The 25,634-nt window shown below is 48.0% G+C and overlaps 1 protein-coding gene and 1 long non-coding RNA gene across 2 annotated transcripts in view; one reads left to right on the plus strand and one right to left on the minus strand.

The window, feature by feature from the left end:
• The window catches only part of LOC140460783 (uncharacterized), a 94,900-nt gene extending 77,480 nt beyond the window's left edge, over positions 1 to 17,420 (plus strand). The window contains exon 4 of the mRNA XM_072555468.1: positions 16,026 to 17,420. Coding sequence (XP_072411569.1) covers positions 16,026 to 17,220 — 1,195 coding nt within the window. The 3' untranslated portion in view covers positions 17,221 to 17,420. The remainder of the gene's footprint in view (positions 1 to 16,025) is intronic.
• A 2,721-nt stretch (positions 17,421 to 20,141) lies between these two features.
• On the minus strand, positions 20,142 to 25,372 carry LOC140460824 (uncharacterized). The gene is made up of 2 exons (XR_011954364.1): positions 25,300 to 25,372; positions 20,142 to 20,403 (listed from the first exon to the last, which is right to left on the minus strand). It is a non-coding gene; the product is annotated as an uncharacterized lncRNA (long non-coding RNA).
• Between the last annotated feature and the right edge of the window lie 262 nt (positions 25,373 to 25,634).

Here is a 25,634-nt window from a genome sequence, read left to right on the forward strand (position 1 = left end):
GGGTGGAGTTATGAGCAGGGGTGGTGTTCCCCTCAGGGTTCTGTAGGCCAGGAATGGCGACAGTGGGATCTGTCGGGGGCATGTCAGCAGAATGCAGGTGAGTGGTGTTGGTGGGGGCGGAAGTGGGGGTGACCACAGCAGTAGAGGTGGCGGAAGTCACTGAGCGTGTGACATCAGCGATGATGTGAGGGGCAGAAATGATGTCACATGTGATGCATGAGGAATTGTGAGGGGCGGAAGTGGCTGTGGGAGTAGCCATGATGGGGGCGGAAGTGACATCAATCAGCGTGGGGGCGGCAGCTGCACCAGCCGCATGGCTAATGGCGTCCGAGCAATTTCAGAGGCCGGGGGAATCTTCTGGAATGTTTGAGGAGCGCTGGTTATGGAGGTGGGTGGATAAAAGTTTGTTGTACTTACAGTTTTTGATGTTTAAGATGGAGTTGAAATACTGTTTGTTGAGAGTATGAATTCTCCTGAGGATGTAGTACAGAGTGGGTCCTTTGCAATTCTGAGAGAGTGTGGCCCTCAGCTGAGGCAGGGCTGACTGTAGAAAGGTTAGGTGACGGCACATTGCTGCAAGCGTGGAGCGGAGGATCCTGAAGGAGAACCGTTGCTGGTGTTTTTTGAATCTGTAGTCTGTACTGTTTGTCCTGTTCGGATCCGAACTCTGCTGGTTTAAAGGTGGTCTGGAGTCTGTGTGGGATGAGTTGGTTACGGAGGCAGGCACTGAGGAAGCGAATGGGGCTGTGGTAGCGAGTCTGTTTCAGGACATGGTTGAAGAGCCTCAGGGCAGAGGAAATGACCTGGGAGTTGCAGTGGGAGAGGGACTCCCTGAGATTCTTGTAGACAGAGGAGGGAAACTTCTTCAAGGCAGGCATCCTTGCAAGAGGATCCGCTGTAGGGTTAAAATCAACGAGGTAAAAACAAGGACTGCAGATGCTGGAGACCAGATTCTAGAATCACACAACTCCAGGTTGGAGTCCAACAGGCTTCTTTGGAAGCAGTAACTTTTGGAGTGCTGCCTCATCGTCAGGTGGTTGTGGAGGATAAGATCCTGAGACACAATTTAGAGCAAAACATTCCAGCGTCCTGCCACTGAAATGGTATATTCAACAAACCTGGATTGTTAAGTCTTCCACCTTTTCAAATAGGTTGCAGGTCTCATTGCAATGTGAATCCCTGAACTTCTTGTTGTCACCTTCTCGAGATAACAAGGTTTTATAGCAAAAGCTCACATCTCAAACTAGACAATGCATTAAAGGTGTGAGGTCAGAGTCTGCCTGCATCCCAATCTTGAGTCAGACTGGTTCTGTTTCCAAAGTCAAAGTTACAAGCTATTACATGTATTGACTGCCTGCACACACCACACCTCCCCTGTCCACCCCACCCCCCCCCCTCACTGTCTTCACTATTGGCCAGCACCAAGTTGTCCCTTTGTAATTGGATCCTTGGTACATCCGTAACCCGGAGGAAGTATTGCCTCACTCAGCAATTTTAACCCGTACCCCGTCTCCAAGTAAGTGTCTCCCTGCTCATTTGCCAGGAAGGGGCAATGTAGAGTCAACCAGACTGCTGTGGGTCTGGAGTCAGGTGTAGGCCAGACCGGGTAAAGGATGCAGCTGGAACGACTGAGTGAATCCTTTCCCACAATGGCGGTTCCCTTCCCTCACAAGGGAGAGGGGGAAATCAAATGGGGGCTTTCTCCCCCCCCGAAACGGTCTCACCGTTAGATTCCGAACTCCACATTTCTGACCGAATACCGATTCTGACATCTGTCGTGGCGGGATTTGAACCCGGGAGTCCCCGGAAACAGGTCGACAGTCCAACTGATATTGGCACTCGGCCGTCACTCCTTCAATCCCCCTGCGATGGCACATGAACTCGCTGGTGCTTCCGCAGGTGGGAGGAGCGGGTGAAGCCCTTCCCACACTGAGAGCAGGTGAATGGCCTCTCCCCCGTGTGGATCCGCTGGTGGGTCAGCAGGTGGGAGGATGTGCCGAAGGCCTTCCCGCACTCGGGACAGCGGAAGGGCCTCTCCCCAGTGTGGATCCGCTGGTGGGCCTGCAGGTTGGAGGAATGTCTGAAGGCCTTTCCGCAGACAGGGCAGAGGAATGGCTTCTCCCCGGTGTGACTGCGCCGATGAGTCTCCAGGGCAGACGGGAAATGGTAGCCTTTCCCACAGTCACCACACTTCCACGGTTCCTCCACAGGGCGGGATTCCTCTGGTTTCTCCATGGCCACAGCTTCAGCTGCACACAAATACGTGTAGAGCCCCTCCCTGCCGTGAAGTCCCCTTCCCAGGCCGTATAACTGTTTCAGACTCCACACACAGTTCGCTGCAACAGTGGGATCTCTCGTCCAGTCCCACTGATGCTGAAAACGTCCTCAAACAGGAACCAAAAAGTGTGGATCCCTCTCACAGAAATTACAGTCAAAAATCGTTGCAGTCCCGATGGATTCAGAGACTGTCAGACATTGACATCAAAGTGATGACTGCAGACACTGGAGAGTCAGTCAAAAAATGTGGCGCTGGAAAAGCACAGCAGGTCAGGCAGCATCCGAGGAACAGGAGAGTCAATGTTTCGGGAATAAGCCCTTCATCCGTTGATTTTGAAACTTCAAGTCGTCAGATTTTCATATACTCTGCAAAAAGAGATTACAAAAGTCATCACTATCAGTGTAGGGTAGAAATTCAGAACAAGCAATTCTACTTTCTGTGGAATATTCTTTTGTTGTTCCACGAAATTGAAAGCACCATCCCACTCTCCCTTCCCCTCTGTTCTCACTCCACTTGAACTAATTCCCCTGAAGGTGCTGATTCAGGATCTTACAGGGGCAGAAAAAGCAAAAATATCAAGACTGACATCTCTCTGAATTTTGGATACCACCACCTGAAAGTTAATATCTTTCACAACACTGGGATCCTGCTGAGAGTGAGCAGGTCTGATTTTGGGAAGCAATAAAAAAGTGTCAATTCAGGGTGAACCTGCAATGCAGCTTCTTGAGGAAGGACCAGACATAAAATGTTTAATGACCCCGGGAAGGTGGGAGCAAAATGAGACATCAAGCCATTAACACCGACACACTTCAGTCAAACCCTTCTGCTCCCAGTCAGGGCAAAACATGCTCTGAAAGTCCAGCCTTCACAACCATACTTCTGCTTTCACTGAAGACAATTAGAGTCACACAGCGCAGAAACAGAACCTTTGGCCCAACCTGCCCAGATATCCTAAATTAATCTAGTCACGTTTGCCATCACTTGGCCCCTATATGAGCCGGGAGCTGGCAGCTGGGACTAAATTGGGTTGGCTCTCTTGTCAGCAAGGACGGAGTTGGACCGAAGGGTCTGTTTCTGTGCTGTACATCTCTATGACTCCAGTCACATTTGCCATCACTTGGCCCTGACCCATCATATTCAGATGCCCATCCAGGAGCCTTTTAACTTGTCATCGTACCAGCACCCACCACTTCCTCTGGCAGCTCACTCCATCGCTCAAGCGACTCCACGTTGAAAGCGTCTGGTCTGGTGCACCAGATGACACCAGGATAATCTCAGATCATTTTCAGATTGCATTGATATTCAGTCAGTGACTTTCCCGATCAGGATGTTGTACGTGATCAAACAGGTCAGTGGGTAGGCGATCCCCCACCTCTTAGTTCAAGTATCTCTACGAGAACTCCCTTGCTGGAGGGTCCCTTGGAGACACTTCAACTGGACTTCATTGAGTTGGAGAAATGAGTTGAGTTGCTATAAATATGTTTTGCTTATTGCTGATGTCTTTTCGAAGTGGATTGAAGTCTACCCTCCTCCTAACACTACTGCTGAGAGTGTGGTGAAGGTTTTGTTTAAGGAAATAATTCCCCCCTTCAGTATACCTGCGTGCATTAGCTCAGACAATGGACCACACTTTGCATGTAATCTTAATGGAGAACTCTGTTCCCAGCTTTGTATTTGTTGGCAACTGCACGGTGCTTATCATCCTCAGGTGACCGGCCTTGTTGAATTTTTTAACCAGACGCAAGACTAAACTTGCCAAATTAATGGCCGAGTCTGGCCTCTCCTGGTTATGCTAATCCCTGTGGCCTTATTCCAGATGTGATCCATGTCTGCGGGCAAGACACGACTGTCTCCAGCTGAGAGTCTCTCTGGTCACCCCCTCCGTACCCCTTGGAACGATTTGGCTCCCTTCTCAGTCCACGTCCACCACATGACCGAAGCAATGATTGGTTATAGAACATAGAACATAGAAGAATACAGCGCAGTACAGGCCCTTCGGCCCTCGATGTTGCGCCGATCAAAGCCCACCTAACCTACACTAACCCACTATCCTCCATATACCTATCCAATGTCCGCTTAAATACCCATAAAGAGGGAGAGTCCACCACTGCTACTGGCAGGGCATTCCATGAACTTACGACTCGCTGAGTGAAGAACCTACCCCTAACATCAGTCCTATATCTACCCTCCCTTAATTTAAAACTATGCCCCCTTGTAATAGCTGACTCCATGTGTGGAAAAAGGTTCTCACTGTCAACCCTATCTAACCCCCTAATCATCTTGTACACCTCTATCAAGTCACCCCTAAACCTTCTTTTCTCCAATGAAAACAACCCCAAGTGCCTCAGCCTTTCCTCATAGGATCTTCCTACCATACCAGGCAACATCCTGGTAAACTTCCTCTGCACCCGTTCCAGTGCCTCCACGTCCTTCCTATCGTATGGCGACCAAAACTGCACACAATATTCCAGATGCGGCCGCACCAGAGTCTTATACAACTGCAGCATGACCTCAGGACTCCGGAACTCAATTCCTCTACCAATAAAAGCCAGTACGCCATATGCCTTCTTCACTGCACTATTTACCTGGGTGGCAACTTTCAGAGATCTGTGTACATGGACACCAAGATCCCTCTGCTCTTCCACACTACCAAGTATCCGACCATTAGCCCAGTACCCCGTCTTTTTGTTACTCTTACCAAAGTGAATCACCTCACACTTAGCTACATTGAACTCCATTTGCCACCTTTCTGCCCAGCTCTGCAGCTTCTCTATATCCCGCTGTAACCTGCCACATTGTTCCTCACTGTCTACAACTCCTCCGACTTTCGTATCATCCGCAAACTTGCTCACCCAACCTTCTAACCCTTCCTCCAGGTCATTTATAAAAATGACAAACAGCAATGGTCCCAAAACAGATCCCGCGAGTGACGGCACTCCAAGATGAACCTTTGCCATCAACTACTACCCTCTGTCTTCTTCCAGCCAGCCAATTCCTAATCCAAACCTCCAACTCACCCTCAATGCCATATCTCTGTATTTTCTGCAGTAGCCTACCATGGGGGACCTTATCAAACGCCTTACTAAAATCCATATATACCACATCTACCGCTTTCCCCTCATCTACCTCCTTAGTCACCTTCTCAAAGAATTCAATAAGGTTTGTGAGGCACGACCTGCCCTTCACAAAACTATGCTGACTATCCTTGATCACATTATTCTTATCCAGATGTGCATAAATCCTATCCCTTACAATTCTCTCTAAGACTTTGCCCACAACAGAAGTGAGACTCACTGGCCTATAGTTACCCGGATTATCCCTACTCCCCTTCTTGAACAAGGGAACCACGTTTGCTAGCCTCCAGTCCTCCGGCACTACTCCTGTAGACAAAGAGGACACTAAAATCAAGGCCAATGGCTCTGCAATCTCCTCCCTTGCTTCCCAGAGAATCCTAGGATAAATGCCATCAGGCCCAGGGGACTTATCTATTTTCACCCTTGCCAGAATTTCCAACACCTCTTCTCTACATATCTCAAAGCCATCCATTCTACTTATTCGTGCCTCAGTATTCATATCGACAACAATGTCCTGTTCCTGAGTGAATACTGACGAAAAGTATTCATTCAGTGCCTCCCCAATCTCTTCAGCCTCCACACGCAACTTCCCATTACTATCCTTGATTGGACCTATTCCTACCCTAGTCATTCTTTTATTCCTAACATACCTATAGAAAGCCTTAGGGTTTTCCCTAATCCTACCAACTAAGGACCTTTCATGTCCCCTCCTTGCTGCTCTTAGCTCTCTCTTCAGGTCCTTCCGGGCTACCTTATAACTCTCAATCGCCCCTATTGAACCTTCACGCCTCATCTTTACAAAGGCCGCCCTCTTCCATTTAACAAGGGATTCCAATTCCTTATTAAACCACGGCTCCCTCACACGACCCTTTCCTCCCTGCCTGATAGGTACGTACTTATCAAGGACACTCAATAGTTGCTCCTTGAACAAGTTCCACATATCAATTACACTCTTGCCTTGGAATCTACTTTTCCAATCCACACATCCTAAGTCATGCCTCACCGCATCATAATTTCCCTGCCCCCAGCTATAACTCTTGCCCTGTAGTACACACTTATCCCTCTCCATCACTAGAGTAAAAATCACCGAATTGTGGTCACTGTCCCCAAAGTGCTCACCTACCTCTCGTTCTAATACCTGGCCTGGTTCGTTACCCAGAACCAAATCCAGTATGGCCTCACCTCTTGTTGGCTTATCTCCATATTGTGTCAGGAAACTCTCCTGCACACACTGGACAAACACTGACCCATCTAACGTACTTGAGCTATAGCTTTCCCAATCAATATCAGGAAAGTTAAAGTCTCCCATAACAACCACCCTATTACTGTCACTCTTCTCCTGAATCATCTTCGCAATCCTTTCCTCAACGATTCTAGGACTATTAGGAGGCCTGTAAAAGACTCCTAACAGGGTGACCTCACCTCTCCTATTCCTAACCTCAACCCAAACTACCTCAGATGGCAAATCTTCGTCCATCTTCCTTTCCACCGCTGTAATACTATTTTTGACAAGCAAAGCCACACGCCCCCCTCTTTTACCCCCACCTCTGACCCTACTAAAACATTTAAACCCTGGAACCTGCAACAGCCAATCCTGTCCCTGATCTAGCCATGTCTCCGTAATAGCCACAACATCGAAGTCCCAGGTACCAACCCACGCTGCAAGTTCACCTACCTTATTTCGTATACTTCTGGCATTAAAGTATACACACTTCAAACCACTCTTCTGTTTACAGGCACCCTCCTTTAAGATTGATGCCATATTCCTAACCTCCCTACACTCCAGGTCCTGCACCCTAAAGCTACAGTCTGGGTTCCCATGCCCCTGCAGAGTTAGTTTAAACCCCCCCCCAAGAGCACTAGCAAACCTCCCCCCAAGGATACTGGTGCCCCTCAGGTTCAGGTGCAGACCATCCTGTTTATGTGCAATTTTTAAAGCAAAACTCTGTAGGCAGTCAATACATGTAATAGTGTGTAAATTTGAATTTGGAAATAGAACCAGTCTAACTCAAGTTTGGGATACAGGCAGACTCTGACCTCACACCTTTAATGCATTGTCTAGTTTGAGATGTGAGCTTTTGCTATAAAACCTTGTTATCTCGAGAAGGTGACAACAAGAAGTTCTGGGATTCACATTGTAATGAGACCTGCAACCTATTTGAAAAGGTGGAAGACTTAACAATCCAGGTTTGTTGAATATACCATTTCAGTGGCAGGACGCTGGAATATTTTGCTCTAAATTGTGTCTCAGGATCTTATCCTCCACAACCACCTGACGATGAGGCAGCACTCCAAAAGTTACTGCTTCCAAAGAAGCCTGTTGGACTACAACGTGGAGTTGTGTGATTCTAGAATCTGGTCTCCAGCATCTGCAGTCCTTGTTTTTACCTCGTTGATTTTAACCCTACAGCGAATCCTCTTGCAAGGAGCCTTTCCTCCTCTCTCTACAAGTTTTCCTCCTCTCTCTACAAGAATCTCAGGGAGTCCCTCTCCCACTGCAACTCCCAGGTAGTTTCCGCTGCCTTGAAGCTCTTCAACCATGTCCTGAAACAGACTCGCTACCACAGCCACATTTGCTTCCTCAGTGCCAGCCTCCATAACCAGCTCATCCTACACAGACTCTGGACCACCTTTAACCAAACAGAGTTCTGATCTGAACAGGCCACTCCACCCTCCTGTCTGACCTATCACCTTCATCCCCACCCCTATTCACCTATTGTACTCTATATTACTTTCTCCCCACCCCCCTCTCATTTATCTCACCACCTTGCAGGCGCACTGCCTGTATTGCTGATGAAGGGCTTTTGCCCAAAATGTCGATTTTCCTGCTCCTCGGATGCTGCCTGAACTGCTGTACTTTTCCAGTACCTAATCTAAAGTGGATTGGCCGTGCTGAATTACCCATAGTGTCTAAGGATGTGCAGGTTAGGGTGGATTGGCCGTGCTAAACTACCCGTAGTGCCCAGGGATGTGCAGGTTAGGGTGGATTGGCTGTGCTAAATTCCCCATCCTGCCCAGGAATGTGCAGGTTAGGGTGGATTGGCCATGCTAAATTCCCCATAGTGCCCAAGGATGTGCAGGTTAGGGTGGATTGGCTGTGCTAAATTACCCATCGTGCCCAGGGATGTGCAGGTTAGGGTGGATTGGCCATGCTAAATTCCCCATAGTGCCCAGGGATGTGCAGGTTAGGGTGGATTGGCCATGCTAAATTACCCATCGTGCCCAGGGATGTGCAGGTTGGGGTGGATTGGCCATGCTAAATTACCCATAGTGTCTAAGGATGTGCAGGTTGGGGTGGATTGGCCATGCTAAATTAACCATAGTGCCCAGGGATGTGCAGGTTAGTTTGAATGGGCCATGCTAAATTAGGCATAATGTGCAGGTAAGGTGCATGACTCAGGGTTAATGTAGAGCAATGGGGACAGGGGGAATGGGTGTGGGTGGGTGACCCTTGGGAGGGTCGGTGAGGCCGAGTGACCTGCTTCCACACTGTGGGGATTCTCTGAAGGGAGGGGGTTTGGAAAGTGAGTTGTCCTCCCCGTCTGCTGCTGGGGCCGCGCATGCGCGGTGCGGCGGCCCGCTGAAGGCCTCGCCCCGCCTCCTGTACCGTCACGTTTCCTCGTCCCGCCCCTAGTTCCTTTGTGACGTCACAACGCGGAAGTGGCCCTGTCAGTTTCAAAGTGAATCTCACTCTGTCTGGGCAACTCTTCATCCTGGGAGGGAGACAGAGATGGGAGGAGGGGAAATTGGTCACTTGGAGCAACTGGAGTGAATCCAGGGAGGGAGCAGACTCCACAAACTCAGGTATGTGTCTTAGTTACCCGGGTGAGCAGGGACTGAAGGATAGAGATTGGGAAGGGGGAGGGCTGGATATCTTTTCTGTTTTGATGTTTAAAATGCACCCGATTCCCACCAGTAACTGCAACAGGTACAAGTACATGCAATATTCCTCATTGCAGCTTCAAGCCGGTTTTGCATCCTCTGTTCTTGCTCCACCTTCGTTCCTGCACATTTCGCCTCTTTCCCTCATTCACATTCCCCTCGCCCTGATGTTCCAAGCTGACCCGTGAAAGATCGGTTTGTCCCTCCATTCTTTCCCGATGGCGCCCATTACTCTTGTCTATTTCTTGCCTTATCCGGCCTTGTGTGTGAACAAAGTGTTAGCGTATATCCTCTTTCACTGCCAGCTGCTTCCTTGTTTGCGAAAGCAACATTTCCTCCCATTTTCCGCCGACACTGAGCTTTCTAACCTCCTTGATTGTGTGTTTTTTGTTTTTGCAGAAGCAGGAAATAGATGGTTATAACTGTTTGTACGAGCACATCTAGTTTAATCTACACCCCCTCCCCTCACAGCACCTTTATCTGTTTGTCTGTAACATTGTTTGCAGGCACATTTCATGTATGCACATTTTAGCTAATACAAAAGCAATTATATATTTCCTTCACATAGCTTTCATTCTTGTTAACTCCACTGTTGGCTGAAACAATTATACCCTGGTGTTAGTTCATTTACCATGCAGAAGCAATTATGGTTGCAGAAGTAACACTGCTTTACCTCTATCCCACAGGGGTGACCCTACAACCTTGTATAAATAATGTGGGGCATGGCGAGGGTAAACAGACAAGATCTTTGATCTGGGGTTGCTCATAGGTTTAGGGTGAGATTTAAAAGAAACCTAAGGAGAAACTCCTATGTACAGAGGGTGGTGTGTGTAAAGAATGAGCTGCCAGAGGAAGTGGTGGCTACAATTATAACCTTTAAAAGGGTATCTGGATGGGTATATGTTGGGAAACATTTAGAGGGACATGGGCCAAGTGCTGGCAAGTGGGACTAGATTGATTTAGGATATCTGGTCAGCATGGACTGAAGGGACTGTTTCTGTGCTGTACATCTGTGATTCTGGCTTGCCATGAATGTTTGTTACGTCTGTATGTTCAGGTTCTCCCTGGTGTTGGTGTTAACGCCTTGGTGTCTTATTTGCTCCCCACATCCTGGGGACATTAACCATTTCCTGTCTGGCTGTTCGGACTGCTAGTCCGGATCTTCGGATTTCTGGGGTTGGTCAATAAACACACCTGGAAATGACTCTTTGTCAATCATGCAAGCAATAGTTTATTCTTTGATACAGCAGGGTCGCTAGACTCTGATCAGCCCAGAAGGATTCCCAACAGTGTGGAAACAGGCCCTTCAGCCCAACCAGTGGGGAATGTGGGGCCTGTCCTGTCATAGTGACATTTTACACTCACTTTCCATCTGCTTTTACTGGCCCTTGGGCTGTTTACCCCCCTCACTGTCTGTTTAATCCTTGGGCTGTTTACCCCCCTCACTGTCTGTTTAATCCTTGGGCTGTTTACCCTCCCTCACTGTCTGTTTAATCCTTGGGCTGTTTACCCCCCTCACTGTCTGTTTAATCCTCGGGCTGTTTACCCCCCTCACTGTCTGTTTAATCCTCGGGCTGTTTACCCCCCTCACTGTCTGTTTAATCCTCGGGCTGTTTGCCCCCCCTCACTGTTTGTTTAATCCTCGGGCTGTTTACCCCCCTCACTGTCTGTTTAATCCTTGGGCTGTTTACCCCCCTCACTGTCTGTTTAATCCTTGGGCTGTTTACCCCCCTCACTGTCTGTTTAATCCTTGGGCTGTTTACCCCCCTCACTGTCTGTTTAATCCTTGGGATGTTTACCCCCCTCACTGTTTGTTTAATCCTTGGGCTGTTTACCCCCCTCACTGTTTGTTTAATCCTTGTGCTGTTTATCCTTTGCTGTTACTTGTGCAATTGCTGAGGGTAGTGTGTAAATCCTAGTGAAGGAGATTATACACCAGCATGTATATGTTCCTCAGTTATTGAAGGGGCAGGACCTGTTGAGAATGGTTAGTAAATGTGGTGCACTAAGCCTTATTAACATGGATATAGTTTATTATTTGGAAAAATATACTTTTATTATTTAGAATCATAGAGATGTACAGCACGGAGCCAGACCCATTCGGTCCAACCTGTCCATGCCAACCAGATATCCTAAATTAATCTAGTCCCATTTGCCAGCACTTGGCTCCTATCCCTCTCATCCCTTCCTGTTCAAATATCCATTCAGATGTGTTTTAAATGCTGTAATTATACCAGCTTCCACTACTTCCTCTGGCAGTTCATTCCATACATGCACCACCCTCTGTATGGAAAAGTTGCTCCTTAGGTACCTTTAATATTTTTCTGCTCTCACCCTAAACCTATGCCCTCTAGTTGTGAACCTCACCCCTACACTGACGAAAATACATTTTTTTTTAAAAAGTGAGCAGCCCGACAAAATGCAAAAGCTATCCAGTCATTTCTGCTGGTGGCTGAGACTAGGCCTCAAGCTTTGGGGGGAGTAGGTTTAGGACCGAGATGAGGAGGAGGAAGTGAGGGCTGCTGGTTTTCCCAGAGAGTAGTGTATCTGCAGAATTCTCTGCCCGAGGAAGCAGGCTCCAAAATGCCCCGGTCCTAATTCTTCAGCTTGACATACCCGTGACTGTAAACTTTGAAGTGTTTTGGTTAACTGATGCAAATATTTCCCACTTGTCCAACAATACAGTGTCAGCTGTTTCAGTCATTTGAGATGGTTTTGATTCATCTGCTAAATACATCTACTATTATTAGACAATATTCATGACAATGTATGGGAGGTGATACTATATATGCAAGTTGTAGACAAGTAAAAAAGACTGACCAGGCAAGGAAGTGGTTAACAAACACAGGACATCCCTCTTAGAGTCTGCACCTTGTTTGTTCACAAATTAAACACACTTCAGATCTTTTCCTAGCTGCTTTCCCAAAATCTGGGTGCCACCAGGTTTGTGAGCGTGTACAATAATGTACAGCATCAACTGAAATAGGCAGCAGCAAAGAGTGAACACAAACCAGTCCAGCAGGGGGCACCCATGTTTTGGTTTGAGTATTGAGGGAGTGCCCTTTTTGAGGCCCCTGTGATATCAGTACCATACCCAGGCTAATGTGCATTGAAACCAGATTATGAAGTGTTAACTTTCCTGCAAACTTGTGCCTGTGTGTGTGTGTCTCTCTGTAACATTTTCCAACTTTCCTCATACCTGTTTGTCAGCTCTTGTTTATTTCTTCCTTCCAAGGCAAATGAAGCACACACTTTCCAGAACAGTGCAAATTAGGGAGTTGAGCCTCATAAATCCTGGCTATGACCCATAGCTGCTTAACCAAGTGTGCAAACTCTCAATATCGGTCAGCCGTTCCATTTGCAAATCGAACACTGTTATCAAAGTAAGTTGTTCTTGTCTCTGCATGAGTCCACAACCCAGTGAAATACAACGGAGTCTTTAATAGTTGCCCAATGTGTCCTGTGCCAAATTCATTCACGTCTGGATGTCCTGAAGCGTGCAATTATACTTCAGATTTCTACTACCCAATTAAAACTAATGTTGGGCCCTCTAATGGATCGGGGGCATTTTATATAAATAATTATTCCCTCCGGAGTGGAAACGGGCCCTTCAGCCCAATAAGTCCACACTGACGCTCCGAAGAGCAACCCACCCAGATCCATTCCCCTACATTCACCCCTGACGAATGCACCTACACTACAGGGCAATTAAGCATGGCAAATTCACCTAACCTGCAATTCTTTGGACTGTGGGAGGAAACCCGCTCAGACACTGGGAGAACGTGCAAATGCCGCACAGTTGCCCGAAGCGGGAATTGAACCCAAATCACTCCAAAAGTTACTGCTTCCAAAAATAGATTAAGTCTTTTCCCTGGGGTCGGGGAGTCCAGAACTAGAGGGCATAGGTTTAGGGTGAGAGGGGAAAGATATAAAAGAGACCTAAGGGGAAACTTTTTTATGCAGAGGGCGGTACGTGTATGGAATGAGCTACCAGAGGAAGTGGTGGAGGCTGGTACAATTGCAACATTTAAAAGGCATTTGGATGAGTACATGAATAGGAAGGGTTTGGAGGGATATGGGCCAGGTGCTGGCAGATGGGTTTGGGTTGGGATATCTGGTCGGCATGGACAGGTTGGACCGAAGGGTCTGTTTCCATGCTTATGTCTCATGACACTCCAAAGGTTACTGCTTCCAGAGAAGCCTGTTGGACTACAACCTGGAGTTGTAATTTTAACCTTTATCCAAGTTAAGGTGGATTGGCCATGCTAAATTACCCATAGTGCCCAGGGATGTGCAGGTTAGGATGGAATGGCCATGCTAAATTCCCCATAGTGCCCAGGGATATGCAGGTTAGGGTGGAATGGCCGTGCTAAATTCCCCATCGTGCCCAGGGATGTGCAGCTTAGGGTGGATTGGCCGTGCTAAATTACCCATAGTGCCCAGGGATGTGCAGCTTAGGGTGGATTGGCCGTGCTAAATTACCCATAGTGCCCAGGGATGTGCAGGTTAGGGTGGATTGGCCGTGCTAAATTAGGCATAATGTACAGGTAAGGTGCATGACTCAGGGTTAAATGTAGAGCAATGGGGATAGGGATGTGGGTGTGGGAGGGTCGGTGAGGCCGAGTGGCCTGCTTCCACACTGTGGGGATTCTCTGAAGGGGAGGGGGCTTTTGGAAAGTGTGTTCTCCTGCCCTACGCCCCAAGGAGCAGCGCATGCGCAGTGCAGCGTCCCGCAGTCGGTCTTGCCCCGCCCCCTCAACCTCCACTTTTCCTCGCCCCGCCTCCTATACCGTCACGTTTCCTCGCCCCGCCCCTAGTTCCTTTGTGACGTCACAACGCGGAAGTGGTCCTGTCCGTTTCAATGTGAATCTCCCTCCCTCTGGACAACTCTTCATCCTGGGAGGGAGACAGAGATGGGAGGAGGGGAAATTGGTCACTTGGAGCAACTGGAGTGAATCCAGGGAGGGAGCAGACTCCACAAACTCAGGTATGTGTCTTAGTTACCCGGGTGAGGAGGGACTGAAGGATAGAGATTGGGAAGGGGGAGGGCTGGATATCTTTTCTGTTTTGATGTTTAAAATGCACCCGATTCCCACCAGTAACTGCAACAGGTACAAGTACAGCACATGCAATATTCCTCATTGCAGCTTCAAGTCGGTTTTGCATCCTCTGTTCTTCCTCCACCTTGGCTCCAGCACATTCAGCTTCCTTCCCTCATTCCCATCCCCCCGCCCTGATGTTCCAAGCTGACCCGCAAAAGATCGGTTTATCCTTCCATTCTTTTTGTGGGTTTTGAAAACTTTCCCAATGCTCCTCTTATAAAAGTTGTGAAGTTATGTTGTAGCTGCACCAGACATTGGTTAGGCCACTTTTGGAATGTTGTGTGCAGTTCTGGTATCTCTGCTAGAGGAAGGATGTTGTGAAACTTGAAAGGATTCAGAGAATAAGGTCATTGAATATATCCAAGGCTGGTTTCATCTGATTTTTGAACAACAAAGAAGTGGATGTTTGTGGGGGAAGGCAAGAACACATCTGTCGTCTGCAAGGTGTTGGAAAGGATTCTGAGGGATAGGATTTATGACCATCTTGTGATTGTGAAGGCTGGACTTTCAGAGCATGTTTTGCCCTGACTGGGAGCAGAAGAGTTTGACTGAAGTGCGTCGGTGTTAATGCCTTGATGTCTCATTTTGCTCCCACCTTCCCGGGGTCATTAACCATTTTGTGTATGGTCCTTCCTCAAGAAGCTGCATTGCAGGTTCACCCTGAATTGACACTTTTTTTTTATGCTTCCCAAAATCAGACCTGCTCACTCTCAGCAGGATCCCCGTGTCGTGAAAGATATTCACATTCAGGTGGTATTATCCAAAATTCAGGGAGATGTCAGTCTTGATGTTTTTGCTTTTTCTGCCCCTGTAAGATCCTGAATCAGCACCTTAAGGGGAATTAGTTATATCGGAGTGAGAACAGAGAGTGGGATGGTGCTTTCAATTTTGTGGAGTAACAAAAGACCAGAATATTCCACAGAAAGTAGAATTGCTTGTTCTGAATTTTTACCCTGCCCTGGCAGTGATGACTTTTGTAATCTCTTTTTAAACAGTGTACTTGAAGATTTGAAGATAGAAGCTTCAAAATCAACGCATGAAGTCCTTACACCCGAAACATTGACTCTCCTGCTCCTCGGATGCTGCCTGACCTGCGCTTTTCCAGTACCACACATTTTGACACTGACTCTCCAGCGTCTGCAGTCCTCACTTTGACGTCAATGTCTGACAGTCGCTCAATCCATCGGGACAGGAAACAATTTTCAACTGAGTCTGTGAGAAGCAGCAAAGCGTTTTGGTTCCTGTTTGAGTACGTTTTCAGCATCAGTGGGACTGGATGAGAGACCCTACTGTTGCAGTGCATTGAGTGTGGGGTGTGTAGAAGCATCTACAGCCTGGAAAGAGGAATTGACGGCAGGGAGGGGCTGGAAACGTGTGTGTGCACGCAGCTGAAGCTTCGGCCATGGAGAAACCTGAGGAATCCTGCCCCGTGGAGAAACGGTGGAAGTGTGCTGATGGCGGAAAAAGCTTCCATTTCCCGCCTGCCCTGGAGATTCATCAGCGCATCCACACAGGGGAGGGGCCGTTCTCCTGCCCCGAGTGTGGGAAGGCCTTCAGCAAATGCTCCGACCTTCTGAGGCACCAGCGCTCCCACACGGGAGAGAGGCCCTTCAACTGCCCCAAGTGCGGGAAGAGATTTACCCGGGCCTCCCACCTGCTGAGACACCAGCTGGCCCACACGGGGGAGAGGCCGTTCTCCTGCCCTGAGTGTGGGAAGAGATTTGCCCAGGCCAACAACCTGTTGACCCACCGGAGGGTCCACACGGGGGAGAGGCCCTTCAGCTGCCCCGAGTGCGGGAAGGCCTTCAACAATTCCTCTTCTCTGCTGACCCACCAGCGGGTCCACACCGGGGAGAGGCCCTTCAGCTGCCCCGAGTGTGGGAAGGCCTTCAGCGATTCCCCCAACCTGCTGAGACACCAGCGGGTCCACACGGGGGAGAGGCCCTTCAGCTGCCCCGAGTGTGGGAAGGCCTTCAGCAATTCCTCCAACCTGCTGACCCACCAGCGGGTCCACACGGGGGAGAGGCCCTTCAGCTGCCCCAAGTGCGGGAAGGCCTTCAGCAGTTCCCCCAACCTGCTGAGACACCAGCGGGTCCACACGGGGGAGAGGCCCTTCAGCTGCACCGACTGCGGGAAGGCCTTCAGCAGTTCCCCCAACCTGCTGAGACACCAGCGGGTCCACACGGGGGAGAGGCCCTTCAGCTGCCCCGAGTGTGGGAAGGCCTTCAGCAATTCCTCGAACCTGCTGACCCACCAGCGGGTCCACACGGGGGAGAGGCCCTTCAGCTGCCCCGAGTGCGGGAAGGCCTTCAACAATTCCTCTTCTCTGCTGACCCACCAGCGGGGCCACACGGGGGAGAGGCCCTTCAGCTGCCCCGAGTGCGGGAAGGCCTTCAGCAATTCCTCCCACCTGCTGACCCACCGGCGCGTCCACACGGGGGAGAGGCCCTTCAGCTGCCCCGAGTGCGGGAAGACCTTCAACAATTCCTCTTCTCTGCTGACCCACCAGCGGATCCACACGGGGGAGAGGCCCTTCAGCTGCCCCGAGTGCGGGAAGGCCTTCAGCAATTCCTCCACCCTGCTGAGACACCAACGTGTCCACACGGGGGAGAGGCCCTTCAGCTGCCCCGAGTGTGGGAAGGCCTTCAGGCATTCCCCCAACCTGCTGAGACACCAGCGGGCCCACACGGGGGAGAGGCCATTCCCCTGCACCGACTGCGGGAAGGCCTTCAGCAATTCCTCCCACCTGCTGACCCATCGGCGGGTCCACACGGGGGAGAGGCCCTTCAGATGCCCCGAGTGCGGAAAGGACTTCACGCGCTCCTCCCACCTTCAGAGGCACCAGCGAGTTCACGTACCACTGCAGGGGGGATTGAAGGAATGATGGCTGAGTGCCATTATCGACTGGACTATTAACCCAGTTCCAGGGATCCCGGGTTTGAATCCCGCTGCGGCAGATGGCGCTATACAGGGTATGGGTTGAAATTGCTGAGTGAGGCAATAATTCCTCCAGGTTAAGGCTGTACCAAGGATCCAGTTACAAAGGGACATCTTGGTGGTGACCAATAGTAAAGAAAGTGATGGGGGATGGGGTGGGGGTGGGGGAGAATGCGGGTGGGTGGGTGTGTGCGCTTTGACTTTGAGCTGTTTAAAAAGCAACTGCTTTTTCTCTGCCATTTTGCTGAGGGGGTTTGAAGCTGTAACAAAGTTGGGTCGCAATAAAGGTTACCTGAACTTGCTGCTGTGCTCGGAGCTCAAAGCTTTCAATGAGAGTCTAAGAGTTTTTGTTTTAAAGCTGCTCATTTCTTTCAGCTTCCTGCACTAAGCTTCCAATGTCGCATATCAGTCGTGAATGAGCAGCCAGTATCGTGAGAACTTGTCAATTTTTCAGGAGTGCCGAGTGTGTCATTTCATCGGCGTTGTAAAGTTTCCTGGCAGCATCAGGAGGTGTGGGCAGTGTTCGCGAGAAATTATGTGGAGAGGCTGATGTTGGACTGGGCTGGATAAAGTTAAAAGTCACACAACACCAGGTTATAGTCCGACAGGTTTATTTGGAAGGATGAGCTTTTGGAGCGCTGCTCCTTCATCATGTAACTGTGGAGCAGGATCATAACACCCAAATTTTATAGCAAAAGATCAGTGTCATGTAACTGAAATGACATATTGAACACACCAAGATTGCTGTTCAGTCTTTCACCTTTTAGACTGAGTTTCAGGTTTCAGTTCATTAACCTGTAAATCCCAGAATTACTATTAATTCACATTCTCGAGATGACTTAAGGTTTTTTTTTAAAAAAGTGACATCTCAGCCCAGACAATGCATTAAAGGTGTGAGGTTCGAGACTGTCAGTATCCCAAATTTGGAACTAGAACCAGTCTGATTCAAACTGGGAATTTATAAAATATTACACTGATTGACTGCCTGCAGTTTCTGCACATTTTTGAGCAAAGTAGAATGTGTCTGCAAACATATTTCTGCCAATACAAGTTTGCCCAAAAAGTGATGAGTTTGTGCATGAGAGTGCACGTAAGTGTCTGCGCATGTTTGGTAAAGTGAGTGCGTGATGGAGTATACGCTGAGAGAGTGTTGGGGGTGTGTATGTGTGGGTGTCTGGAGAGAAAGCGTGTGTATGAGTGAGCTATCAAAAGCGAGGGCTTGCGTTTGGCTAAAACAAGGAAGGGAAGCCCATGAACAATTTAAGGGTCCAACCCTTTGTCGTGCTGTAAAAGAGAGACAGGGTGGGGTTCAGGTACACAGTTCTTTGAAAGTTGCATCGCTGCTCGACAGGGTGGTCAAGAAGACATTAAGCATACTTGCCTTCATTGTTCACCCCACTGAGTCTCGGAGTTGGGACATCATGTTGAGGTTGTACAGGATGTTGGTGAGGCCACTTGGAGAGTACGGAGTACGATTCTGGTGACCCTGTAAGAGAAGTCTTCCTATGAGAGAGGGTTCGGTAAAGATTTACCAGGAGGTTGCCAAGACTAGATGGTTTGAGTTATAAGAAGAGATTTGGACTTTATTTATTGGAGCACAGGAGGTTGAGGAGTGACATTATTGAGGTTGATAAAATCATGAGGAATGGAGGGAAGGTGAATAGCGAAGGGCTCTTCCTTAGTGTAGGGGAAGTCAAGGCTCAGGGGCATATATCTTTAAAGTGAGAGGAGAGAGATTTAAAAGGAACCTGAGGGACAACGTTTTGACAGAGGGTGGTTTGCATGTGGAATTTGGATGAGAACATGCATAGAAAGGTTTAGAGGGATATGGGCCAAACACAGGCAAGTGGGACTAGTTTAGTTTGGGAATCCTGATCGGCATGGATGAATTGAACCGAAGGGTCTGTTTCTGTGCCGTCTACCTCCCTGAACCAGAAGTGATCTTATTGAAACCAGTAGAATTCTGAAAAGGGCTTGACAGGATAGATGCCGATAAAATGCTCCTTTGTTGGGATTCTGTGACTCCCCCGACAATGTGGAAGCAGGCCATTCAGCCCATTTATTTTACTCTGGCCCTCCGAAGAGTTTCACCCATATCCATTCCCATCCTCCGTATTTCCCATGGACAATCCACCCTAAATTGCACATCCCTGGTCACTATGGGTAATTCAGCACAGCCAATCCACCCTAACCTCTACACCCTAATCTAGAAATTACCTCCTCAAAAATGAAATTTAAATGCAGAGCTTTTCTCTAAGAAAAATGTCACTCTGAATCAATATTCAGATGCAGACTGAATTCACACCTATTGTTAGAAAAGCTCTACATTTGAATGATATTCTTGAGAAGGTAATTAAAATCAAATTCTGGGATTAACATAGCAAAGAACAGAAACCCATTCGAAAGGTGAAAGATTTAATCTAAAATTGGTTGATGTGTCACGTTTCCGTCACGCTAGACTCCTTTGGATATAAATTGTGATCATGATCTCATTCTCCACAACTACCTGATGAAGGAGCAGCGCTCCGAAAGCTAGTGCTTCCAAACAAACCTGTTGGACTATAACCTGGTGTTGGGTGATGTTTAACTTTGTCCATGGGAAACACATGAGTTGTGGGACTGGTAACAGTTCTTATTTTGTGATCTATTCCAAGTGAAATTTCTCCTCTGTGCAGGCACGGGTGAACAGTTTGTTTTTTGTACTTTGTGCGAGATCGGGCGAGCAGCTTTTAAATCCTTACGTTAAGCAGTTCAAGTAAACTGTCAATCAGCAATTGTATTCAGAGAGTGGTACTTCCAGCTCTGGTAATCCTGTTGCATCAACACAGAGAGGGAGAGGATGTCACATCTAAAGAGCAGACAGAAAAGTTATTTCGCTTGTTCAGTCAGTTCCTCACTCAGATGAGACTGGATACTGCTTTTAATGGATCATAATTAAATGCTACAATGGAACACCTTAAATTCGAGGAATTTTGAAAGGGCAAACAGAACAGTAACTTTGAAGAGAGATGTTCTTCCATTTTTAACCTTGGATGACCCATATGAGGCATTTTTATTGATAGCTCCATAATCGTCTTCCTGCTGGATTTTTTTCAGGGCAAACAATTTCTGGTGGGAGAAATTCTGCATCCTGGGGAGGCAGGGAAATGAAAATAAAAACAGGTTGTTAAAAGCATGTGAACTATGGGCCCACAAGCTCTTGTGGGAGCAGTGCATTTGCCAAAAACATTTCTGAGGAATTCTGTCGAACTGTTGGACTGAAAGTAGTTTCCCCACTGAACATTAAACAGGTATTGAGAACGTTGTGCATTATAGAGTGTGTTCCTGAGGACCGGAGGAGGATTGAACTTGCCAACGTGAACCACACTTTGCAGAGAGAGGAAATTTCTCCGGATGGAAGAGGTTGATGGAAGTCCACAATTGTCAGATTATTGCATGAAAATAACAGCTGGTATGGGGATCCCAGAAGAGGGGAGTCTGTAATGACACACAGAAACAAACCCTTCAGTCCAGGCCAACCAGATATCCTAAATTAATCTAGTGACCCATTTGCCAGCATTTGGCCCATATCCCTCTGAATGCTTTCTATTCATGTCCCCATCCAGATGTATGTTTTTCTTCGGAGAATACTTGGGTGAGAGCCTAGATATGCTATTACTCAGCCTTTCCCCATTGAGCTTCACCTTTCCTTCGTGCTAATTGTAGCTGGAGAAGGCTGAAAGCTGAAAAGGATTTCCTGGGGGGAAAAAAACTTTTATTCCAGATTGGGCTCAGTGATGGATTTTCTAAAGCTTGGCTATTGTAGATTTCAATCAGACAAAAAAAACCTTTCGGTTGTCCTTGTCCAAGGCAGAGTAGATATTGTTTTAAGGTACAATTGAGATATCGACATTCTTTACAATGTTTTTTCCATCATTTGGTTTATTGAGCATCATCTTCTTGTGATTCACCAGAGATGATTTGAAGTGAATTCTGTAAGATGCTTTTCTATTTTATTTAACTTTACTTGGCTCTTTAAGGCAAAGATTTCCTTAAAATTTCCGGGGTCAGACCCCCGTCACTGGGCACCGCCGCCTTCCTGGGGCAGCTGCTGGGTCACGGGCCACACCGCCCCCCCCGGGCTGTACAGCAGGTAGGAGCCGGTGATCATTGTGGAGGAGGATGGGGGTTAAGGGTCTGTTTGGGAACATGGTCGGCCGCCTGGGGGGTGGAGTTCACCTGGTCGGGGGGCGGGGCCTGTGACAACGATGGGGCCACGTGGGAGGGACTGGGGCCCGGGGGGAGGGACTGGGCCCGGGGGGAGGGGCCAGGGGCCGGGGGAGGGACTGGGCCCGGGGGGAGGGGGAGGGGCTGGGGCTGGGGCTGGGACTGGGACCGGGACTGGGGGGGGGCGGGAATGTGGGGCCTGTCCTGTCAGAGTGACATTTTACACTCACTTTCCATCTGCTTTTACTGGGGCTTGGGCTGTTTACCCCCCTCACTGTCTGTTTAATCCTCGGGCTGTTTACCCCCCTCACTGTCTGTTTAATCCTCGGGCTGTTTACCCCCCTCACTGTCTGTTTAATCCTCGGGCTGTTTACCCCCCTCACTGTCTGTTTAATCCTCGGGCTGTTTACCCCCCTCACTGTCTGTTTAATCCTTGGGCTGTTTACCCCCCTCACTGTCTGTTTACCCCCCTCACTGTCTGTTTAATCCTCGGGCTGTTTACCCCCCTCACTGTCTGTTTAATCCTCGGGCTGTTTACCCCCCTCACTGTCTGTTTAATCCTCGGGCTGTTTACCCCCCTCACTGTCTGTTTAATCCTCGGGCTGTTTACCCCCCTCACTGTCTGTTTAATCCTTGGGCTGTTTACCCCCCTCACTGTCTGTTTAATCCTTGGGCTGTTTACCCCCCTCACTGTCTGTTTAATCCTTGGGCTGTTTACCCCCCTCACTGTCTGTTTAATCCTCGGGCTGTTTACCCCCCTCACTGTCTGTTTACCACCCTCACTGTCTGTTTAATCCTCGGGCTGTTTACCCCCCTCACTGTCTGTTTAATCCTCGGGCTGTTTACCCCCCCTCACTGTCTGTTTAATCCTCGGGCTGTTTACCCCCCCTCACTGTCTGTTTAATCCTCGGGCTGTTTACCCCCCCTCACTGTCTGTTTAATCCTCGGGCTGTTTACCCCCCTCACTGTCTGTTTAATCCTCGGGCTGTTTACCCCCCTCACTGTTTAATCCTCGGGCTGTTTACCCCCCCTCACTGTCTGTTTAATCCTCGGGCTGTTTACCCCCCCTCACTGTCTGTTTAATCCTCGGGCTGTTTACCCCCCCCCCCTCACTGTCTGTTTACCCCCCTCACTGTCTGTTTAATCCTCGGGCTGTTTACCCCCCCTCACTGTCTGTTTAATCCTCGGGCTGTTTACCCCCCCTCACTGTCTGTTTAATCCTCGGGCTGTTTACCCCCCTCACTGTCTGTTTACCCCCCTCACTGTCTGTTTAATCCTTGGGCTGTTCACCCTTTGCTGTTACTTGTGCAATTGCTGAGGGTAGTGTGTCAATAGTGCAAGAGGCTGAAAGAAAGGAGCAGCTTTAAAACAAAAACCACTTGGAGCTCAAAGGTTTCAAATCAGAGTCTGAGCCCGGCGGTAAGTTCAGGTAACCTTTATTGTGACCCAACTTTGTTACAGCTTCAGATCCCCCCAGCAAAAAGGCAGAGAAAAAGTACCTGCTTTTTAAAACAGCTCAAGGTCAAAGCGTGCACACTACCCTCCCACCTGACTTCACTTCCTTTACTATTGGTCAGCGCCAATTTGTCCCTTTGTAATTGGATCCTTGGTAAAGCCGTAACCCGGAGGAAGTATTGCCTCACTCAGCAATTTTCACCCATACCCTGTCTCCAAGTAAGTGTCTCCCTGCCCATCTGCCAGGAGGTGGGGGTTGGGGCATCTGTGTATGGTAGAAATTCTGAACAAGCAATTTGACTTTCTGTAGAATATGCTTTTCTTTTGTTATTCCACAAAATTGAAAGCACCATCCCACTCTCTCTCCCCCTCTGTTCTCACTCCACTCTAACTAATCCTCCTGCATGTTCTGATTCAGGATTGTACAGAAGCAGAAGAGCATTTTGGATAACTCTGCCTGAAAGTTAATATCACAGAATCATAGCTGAAAATCGTTACAGTCCCAATGAATTGAGTGACTCAGGCAGTGACCACTACAGACATTGGAGAGTCAGTGCTGAAAAGTGTAGCGCTGGAAAAGCACAGGAGGTCAGGCAGCATCCCAGGTGCAGAAGAGTCAACGTTTTGGGCGTAGGCCTTTCATCTGTTGATTTTGAAACTTCAGTCTTCAGATCTTCAAGTACTCTGTTAAAAAGAGATCACAAAAGTCCTCACTGTCAGTGCAGGGTAGAAATTCAGAACAAGCGATTCAGCGGAATGTTCTTTTGTTATTCCATGAAATTGAAAGCACCACTCCGCTCTCTCTCATTCTCCTGAAGGTGTTGATTCAGGATCTTATCGGGACAGAAAAGCAAAAATATCACTACTCTGAATGTTGAATACCTCCATCTGAAAGTTGATATCTTTCACAGCATTCGGATACTGCCGAGAGAGTGAGCAGGTCAGATTTTGGGAAACAAAATAAACTGTCACTTCAGGGTGAGCCTGCAATGCAGCTTCTTGAGGAACAACTTTAGCATGAAATGGTTAACGTACATGGGAAGTTTGGGGAAAGGCACCATCAAGACATTACTTCCCTGGGCACGATGGGTAACTTAGCACAGTCAATCCATTCTCACCTGGACAAAGTTGAACAAGCCTGGTTGTTAAGTCTTTCATTGTTTAGTACAGGTTTCAGGTATCAATAATATGTAAATCCCAGAACTTGGTGTCAGCCATCTTCTCAAGATAAATTAAGGTTTTATAACAAAAAGTGACATCTCAGCTCAGAAAATGCATTAAAGGATTGAGGCCAGAGTCTGTCTCTATCCCAATCTTGAGTCAAACTGGTTCCACTTCCAAAGTGGAATTTACAAAATATTACGTGTACCGACTGCTTGCAGATTTTGCGCAAAAATGCACAATAAAATGTATCTGCAAACACGATTCTGCAAATACACATTCAACCCCCATTGGACATGTGTGCGCATGCGTGCGTGAGGGAGAGAAAATGTCTGTATCGGTGCTGGATATCTCTACATCTATTTGGTAACAGATGCTTCACTTCTGTTGGTGTAAATATTGTTGTAAATCATAGCTGGGTGCAAATGGTGAGATGGAAGGGAGAGATAATTCGTCAAGTAGAGCAGTATAAAAATCCTGGGAGATCCCTATTTCTGGTTTGCTTCCTAATGAACAAACATTAAGCCTGAGCACCGATATGTTTTTAATTTTGTTTCATTTTTCTTGTTTGATTCCATGCTATGATTACGGTCTGTGCCTGGTCGGTTGACAGGCTGGGGGATTGTGGGTTGGGGCTTGATTGACTGAATGTTTTATTGTTCCGGAAGGTGTAAAGGTGGGGTCAAAGCTTCAGCAGAAATTCAGCAGAACTGAGAACAGACCAACATCTTACTCTGTGGGAACAGGGAGATCAGAGGATAGAGAAATCAGGACCTGAAATCCGAGCTGACACCAGACTACCCTGTGATCAGTGCTTTGATTAGCAGTGCCAACTCTCTGCCTTTACCTAGCTTCCCATTTGACTATCCCCTCGATATTCAGGATCCAATCCTTATCATCCTGAAACCATGTCTCTGTAAGGAATCTCAGATCATAATTATTCACTTCAGTGTGTGCAGTCAATTCATTTACTTTAGTTACAATGCAGCACACAATCAGACAACATTTGATTAATCTAGTCTAATTTGTTTGCATGTGCCCCATATCCCTCCGAACCCTTCCTATTCATATCCCCATCCAGATGCTTTTTAAATGTTGTAATTGTACCAGCCGTCACCACTCACTCTGGCAGCTCGTTCCATACATGCACCACTCTCTGTGTGAAGTTGCCCCTCAGGTCCCTTCGAAATCATTCCCCTCTCACCTCAAACATATGCCCTCGAGCTTTGGACTCCCTTACCCTGGGGAAAAGACCTTGGGTATTCACCATATCCATGCCTCTTACAAAAGTTTATCAGGTCACCCCTCAGACTCTGATGCTTCAGGTGAGGATCTAAAATTTGAATTTAGGTTATTGTCAGATGCAACAAGTATATGTAGATTTTTACTAACCACAAAATGGCTTTTCAATTTAAAATAATACACAAAATGGCTGAGAATAATGATTGAACTCTGTGAACTTGTCCTGCTGTTTTGCAGAATTAAGCTAAAATCCAAAGATAAGAGGACAATGGAGTTTGTTTAAAATGAACACTGACA

The sequence above is a fragment of the Chiloscyllium punctatum genome, chromosome 36 (assembly GCF_047496795.1).
Source record: "Chiloscyllium punctatum isolate Juve2018m chromosome 36, sChiPun1.3, whole genome shotgun sequence".
Taxonomy (NCBI): Eukaryota; Metazoa; Chordata; class Chondrichthyes; order Orectolobiformes; family Hemiscylliidae; genus Chiloscyllium; species Chiloscyllium punctatum.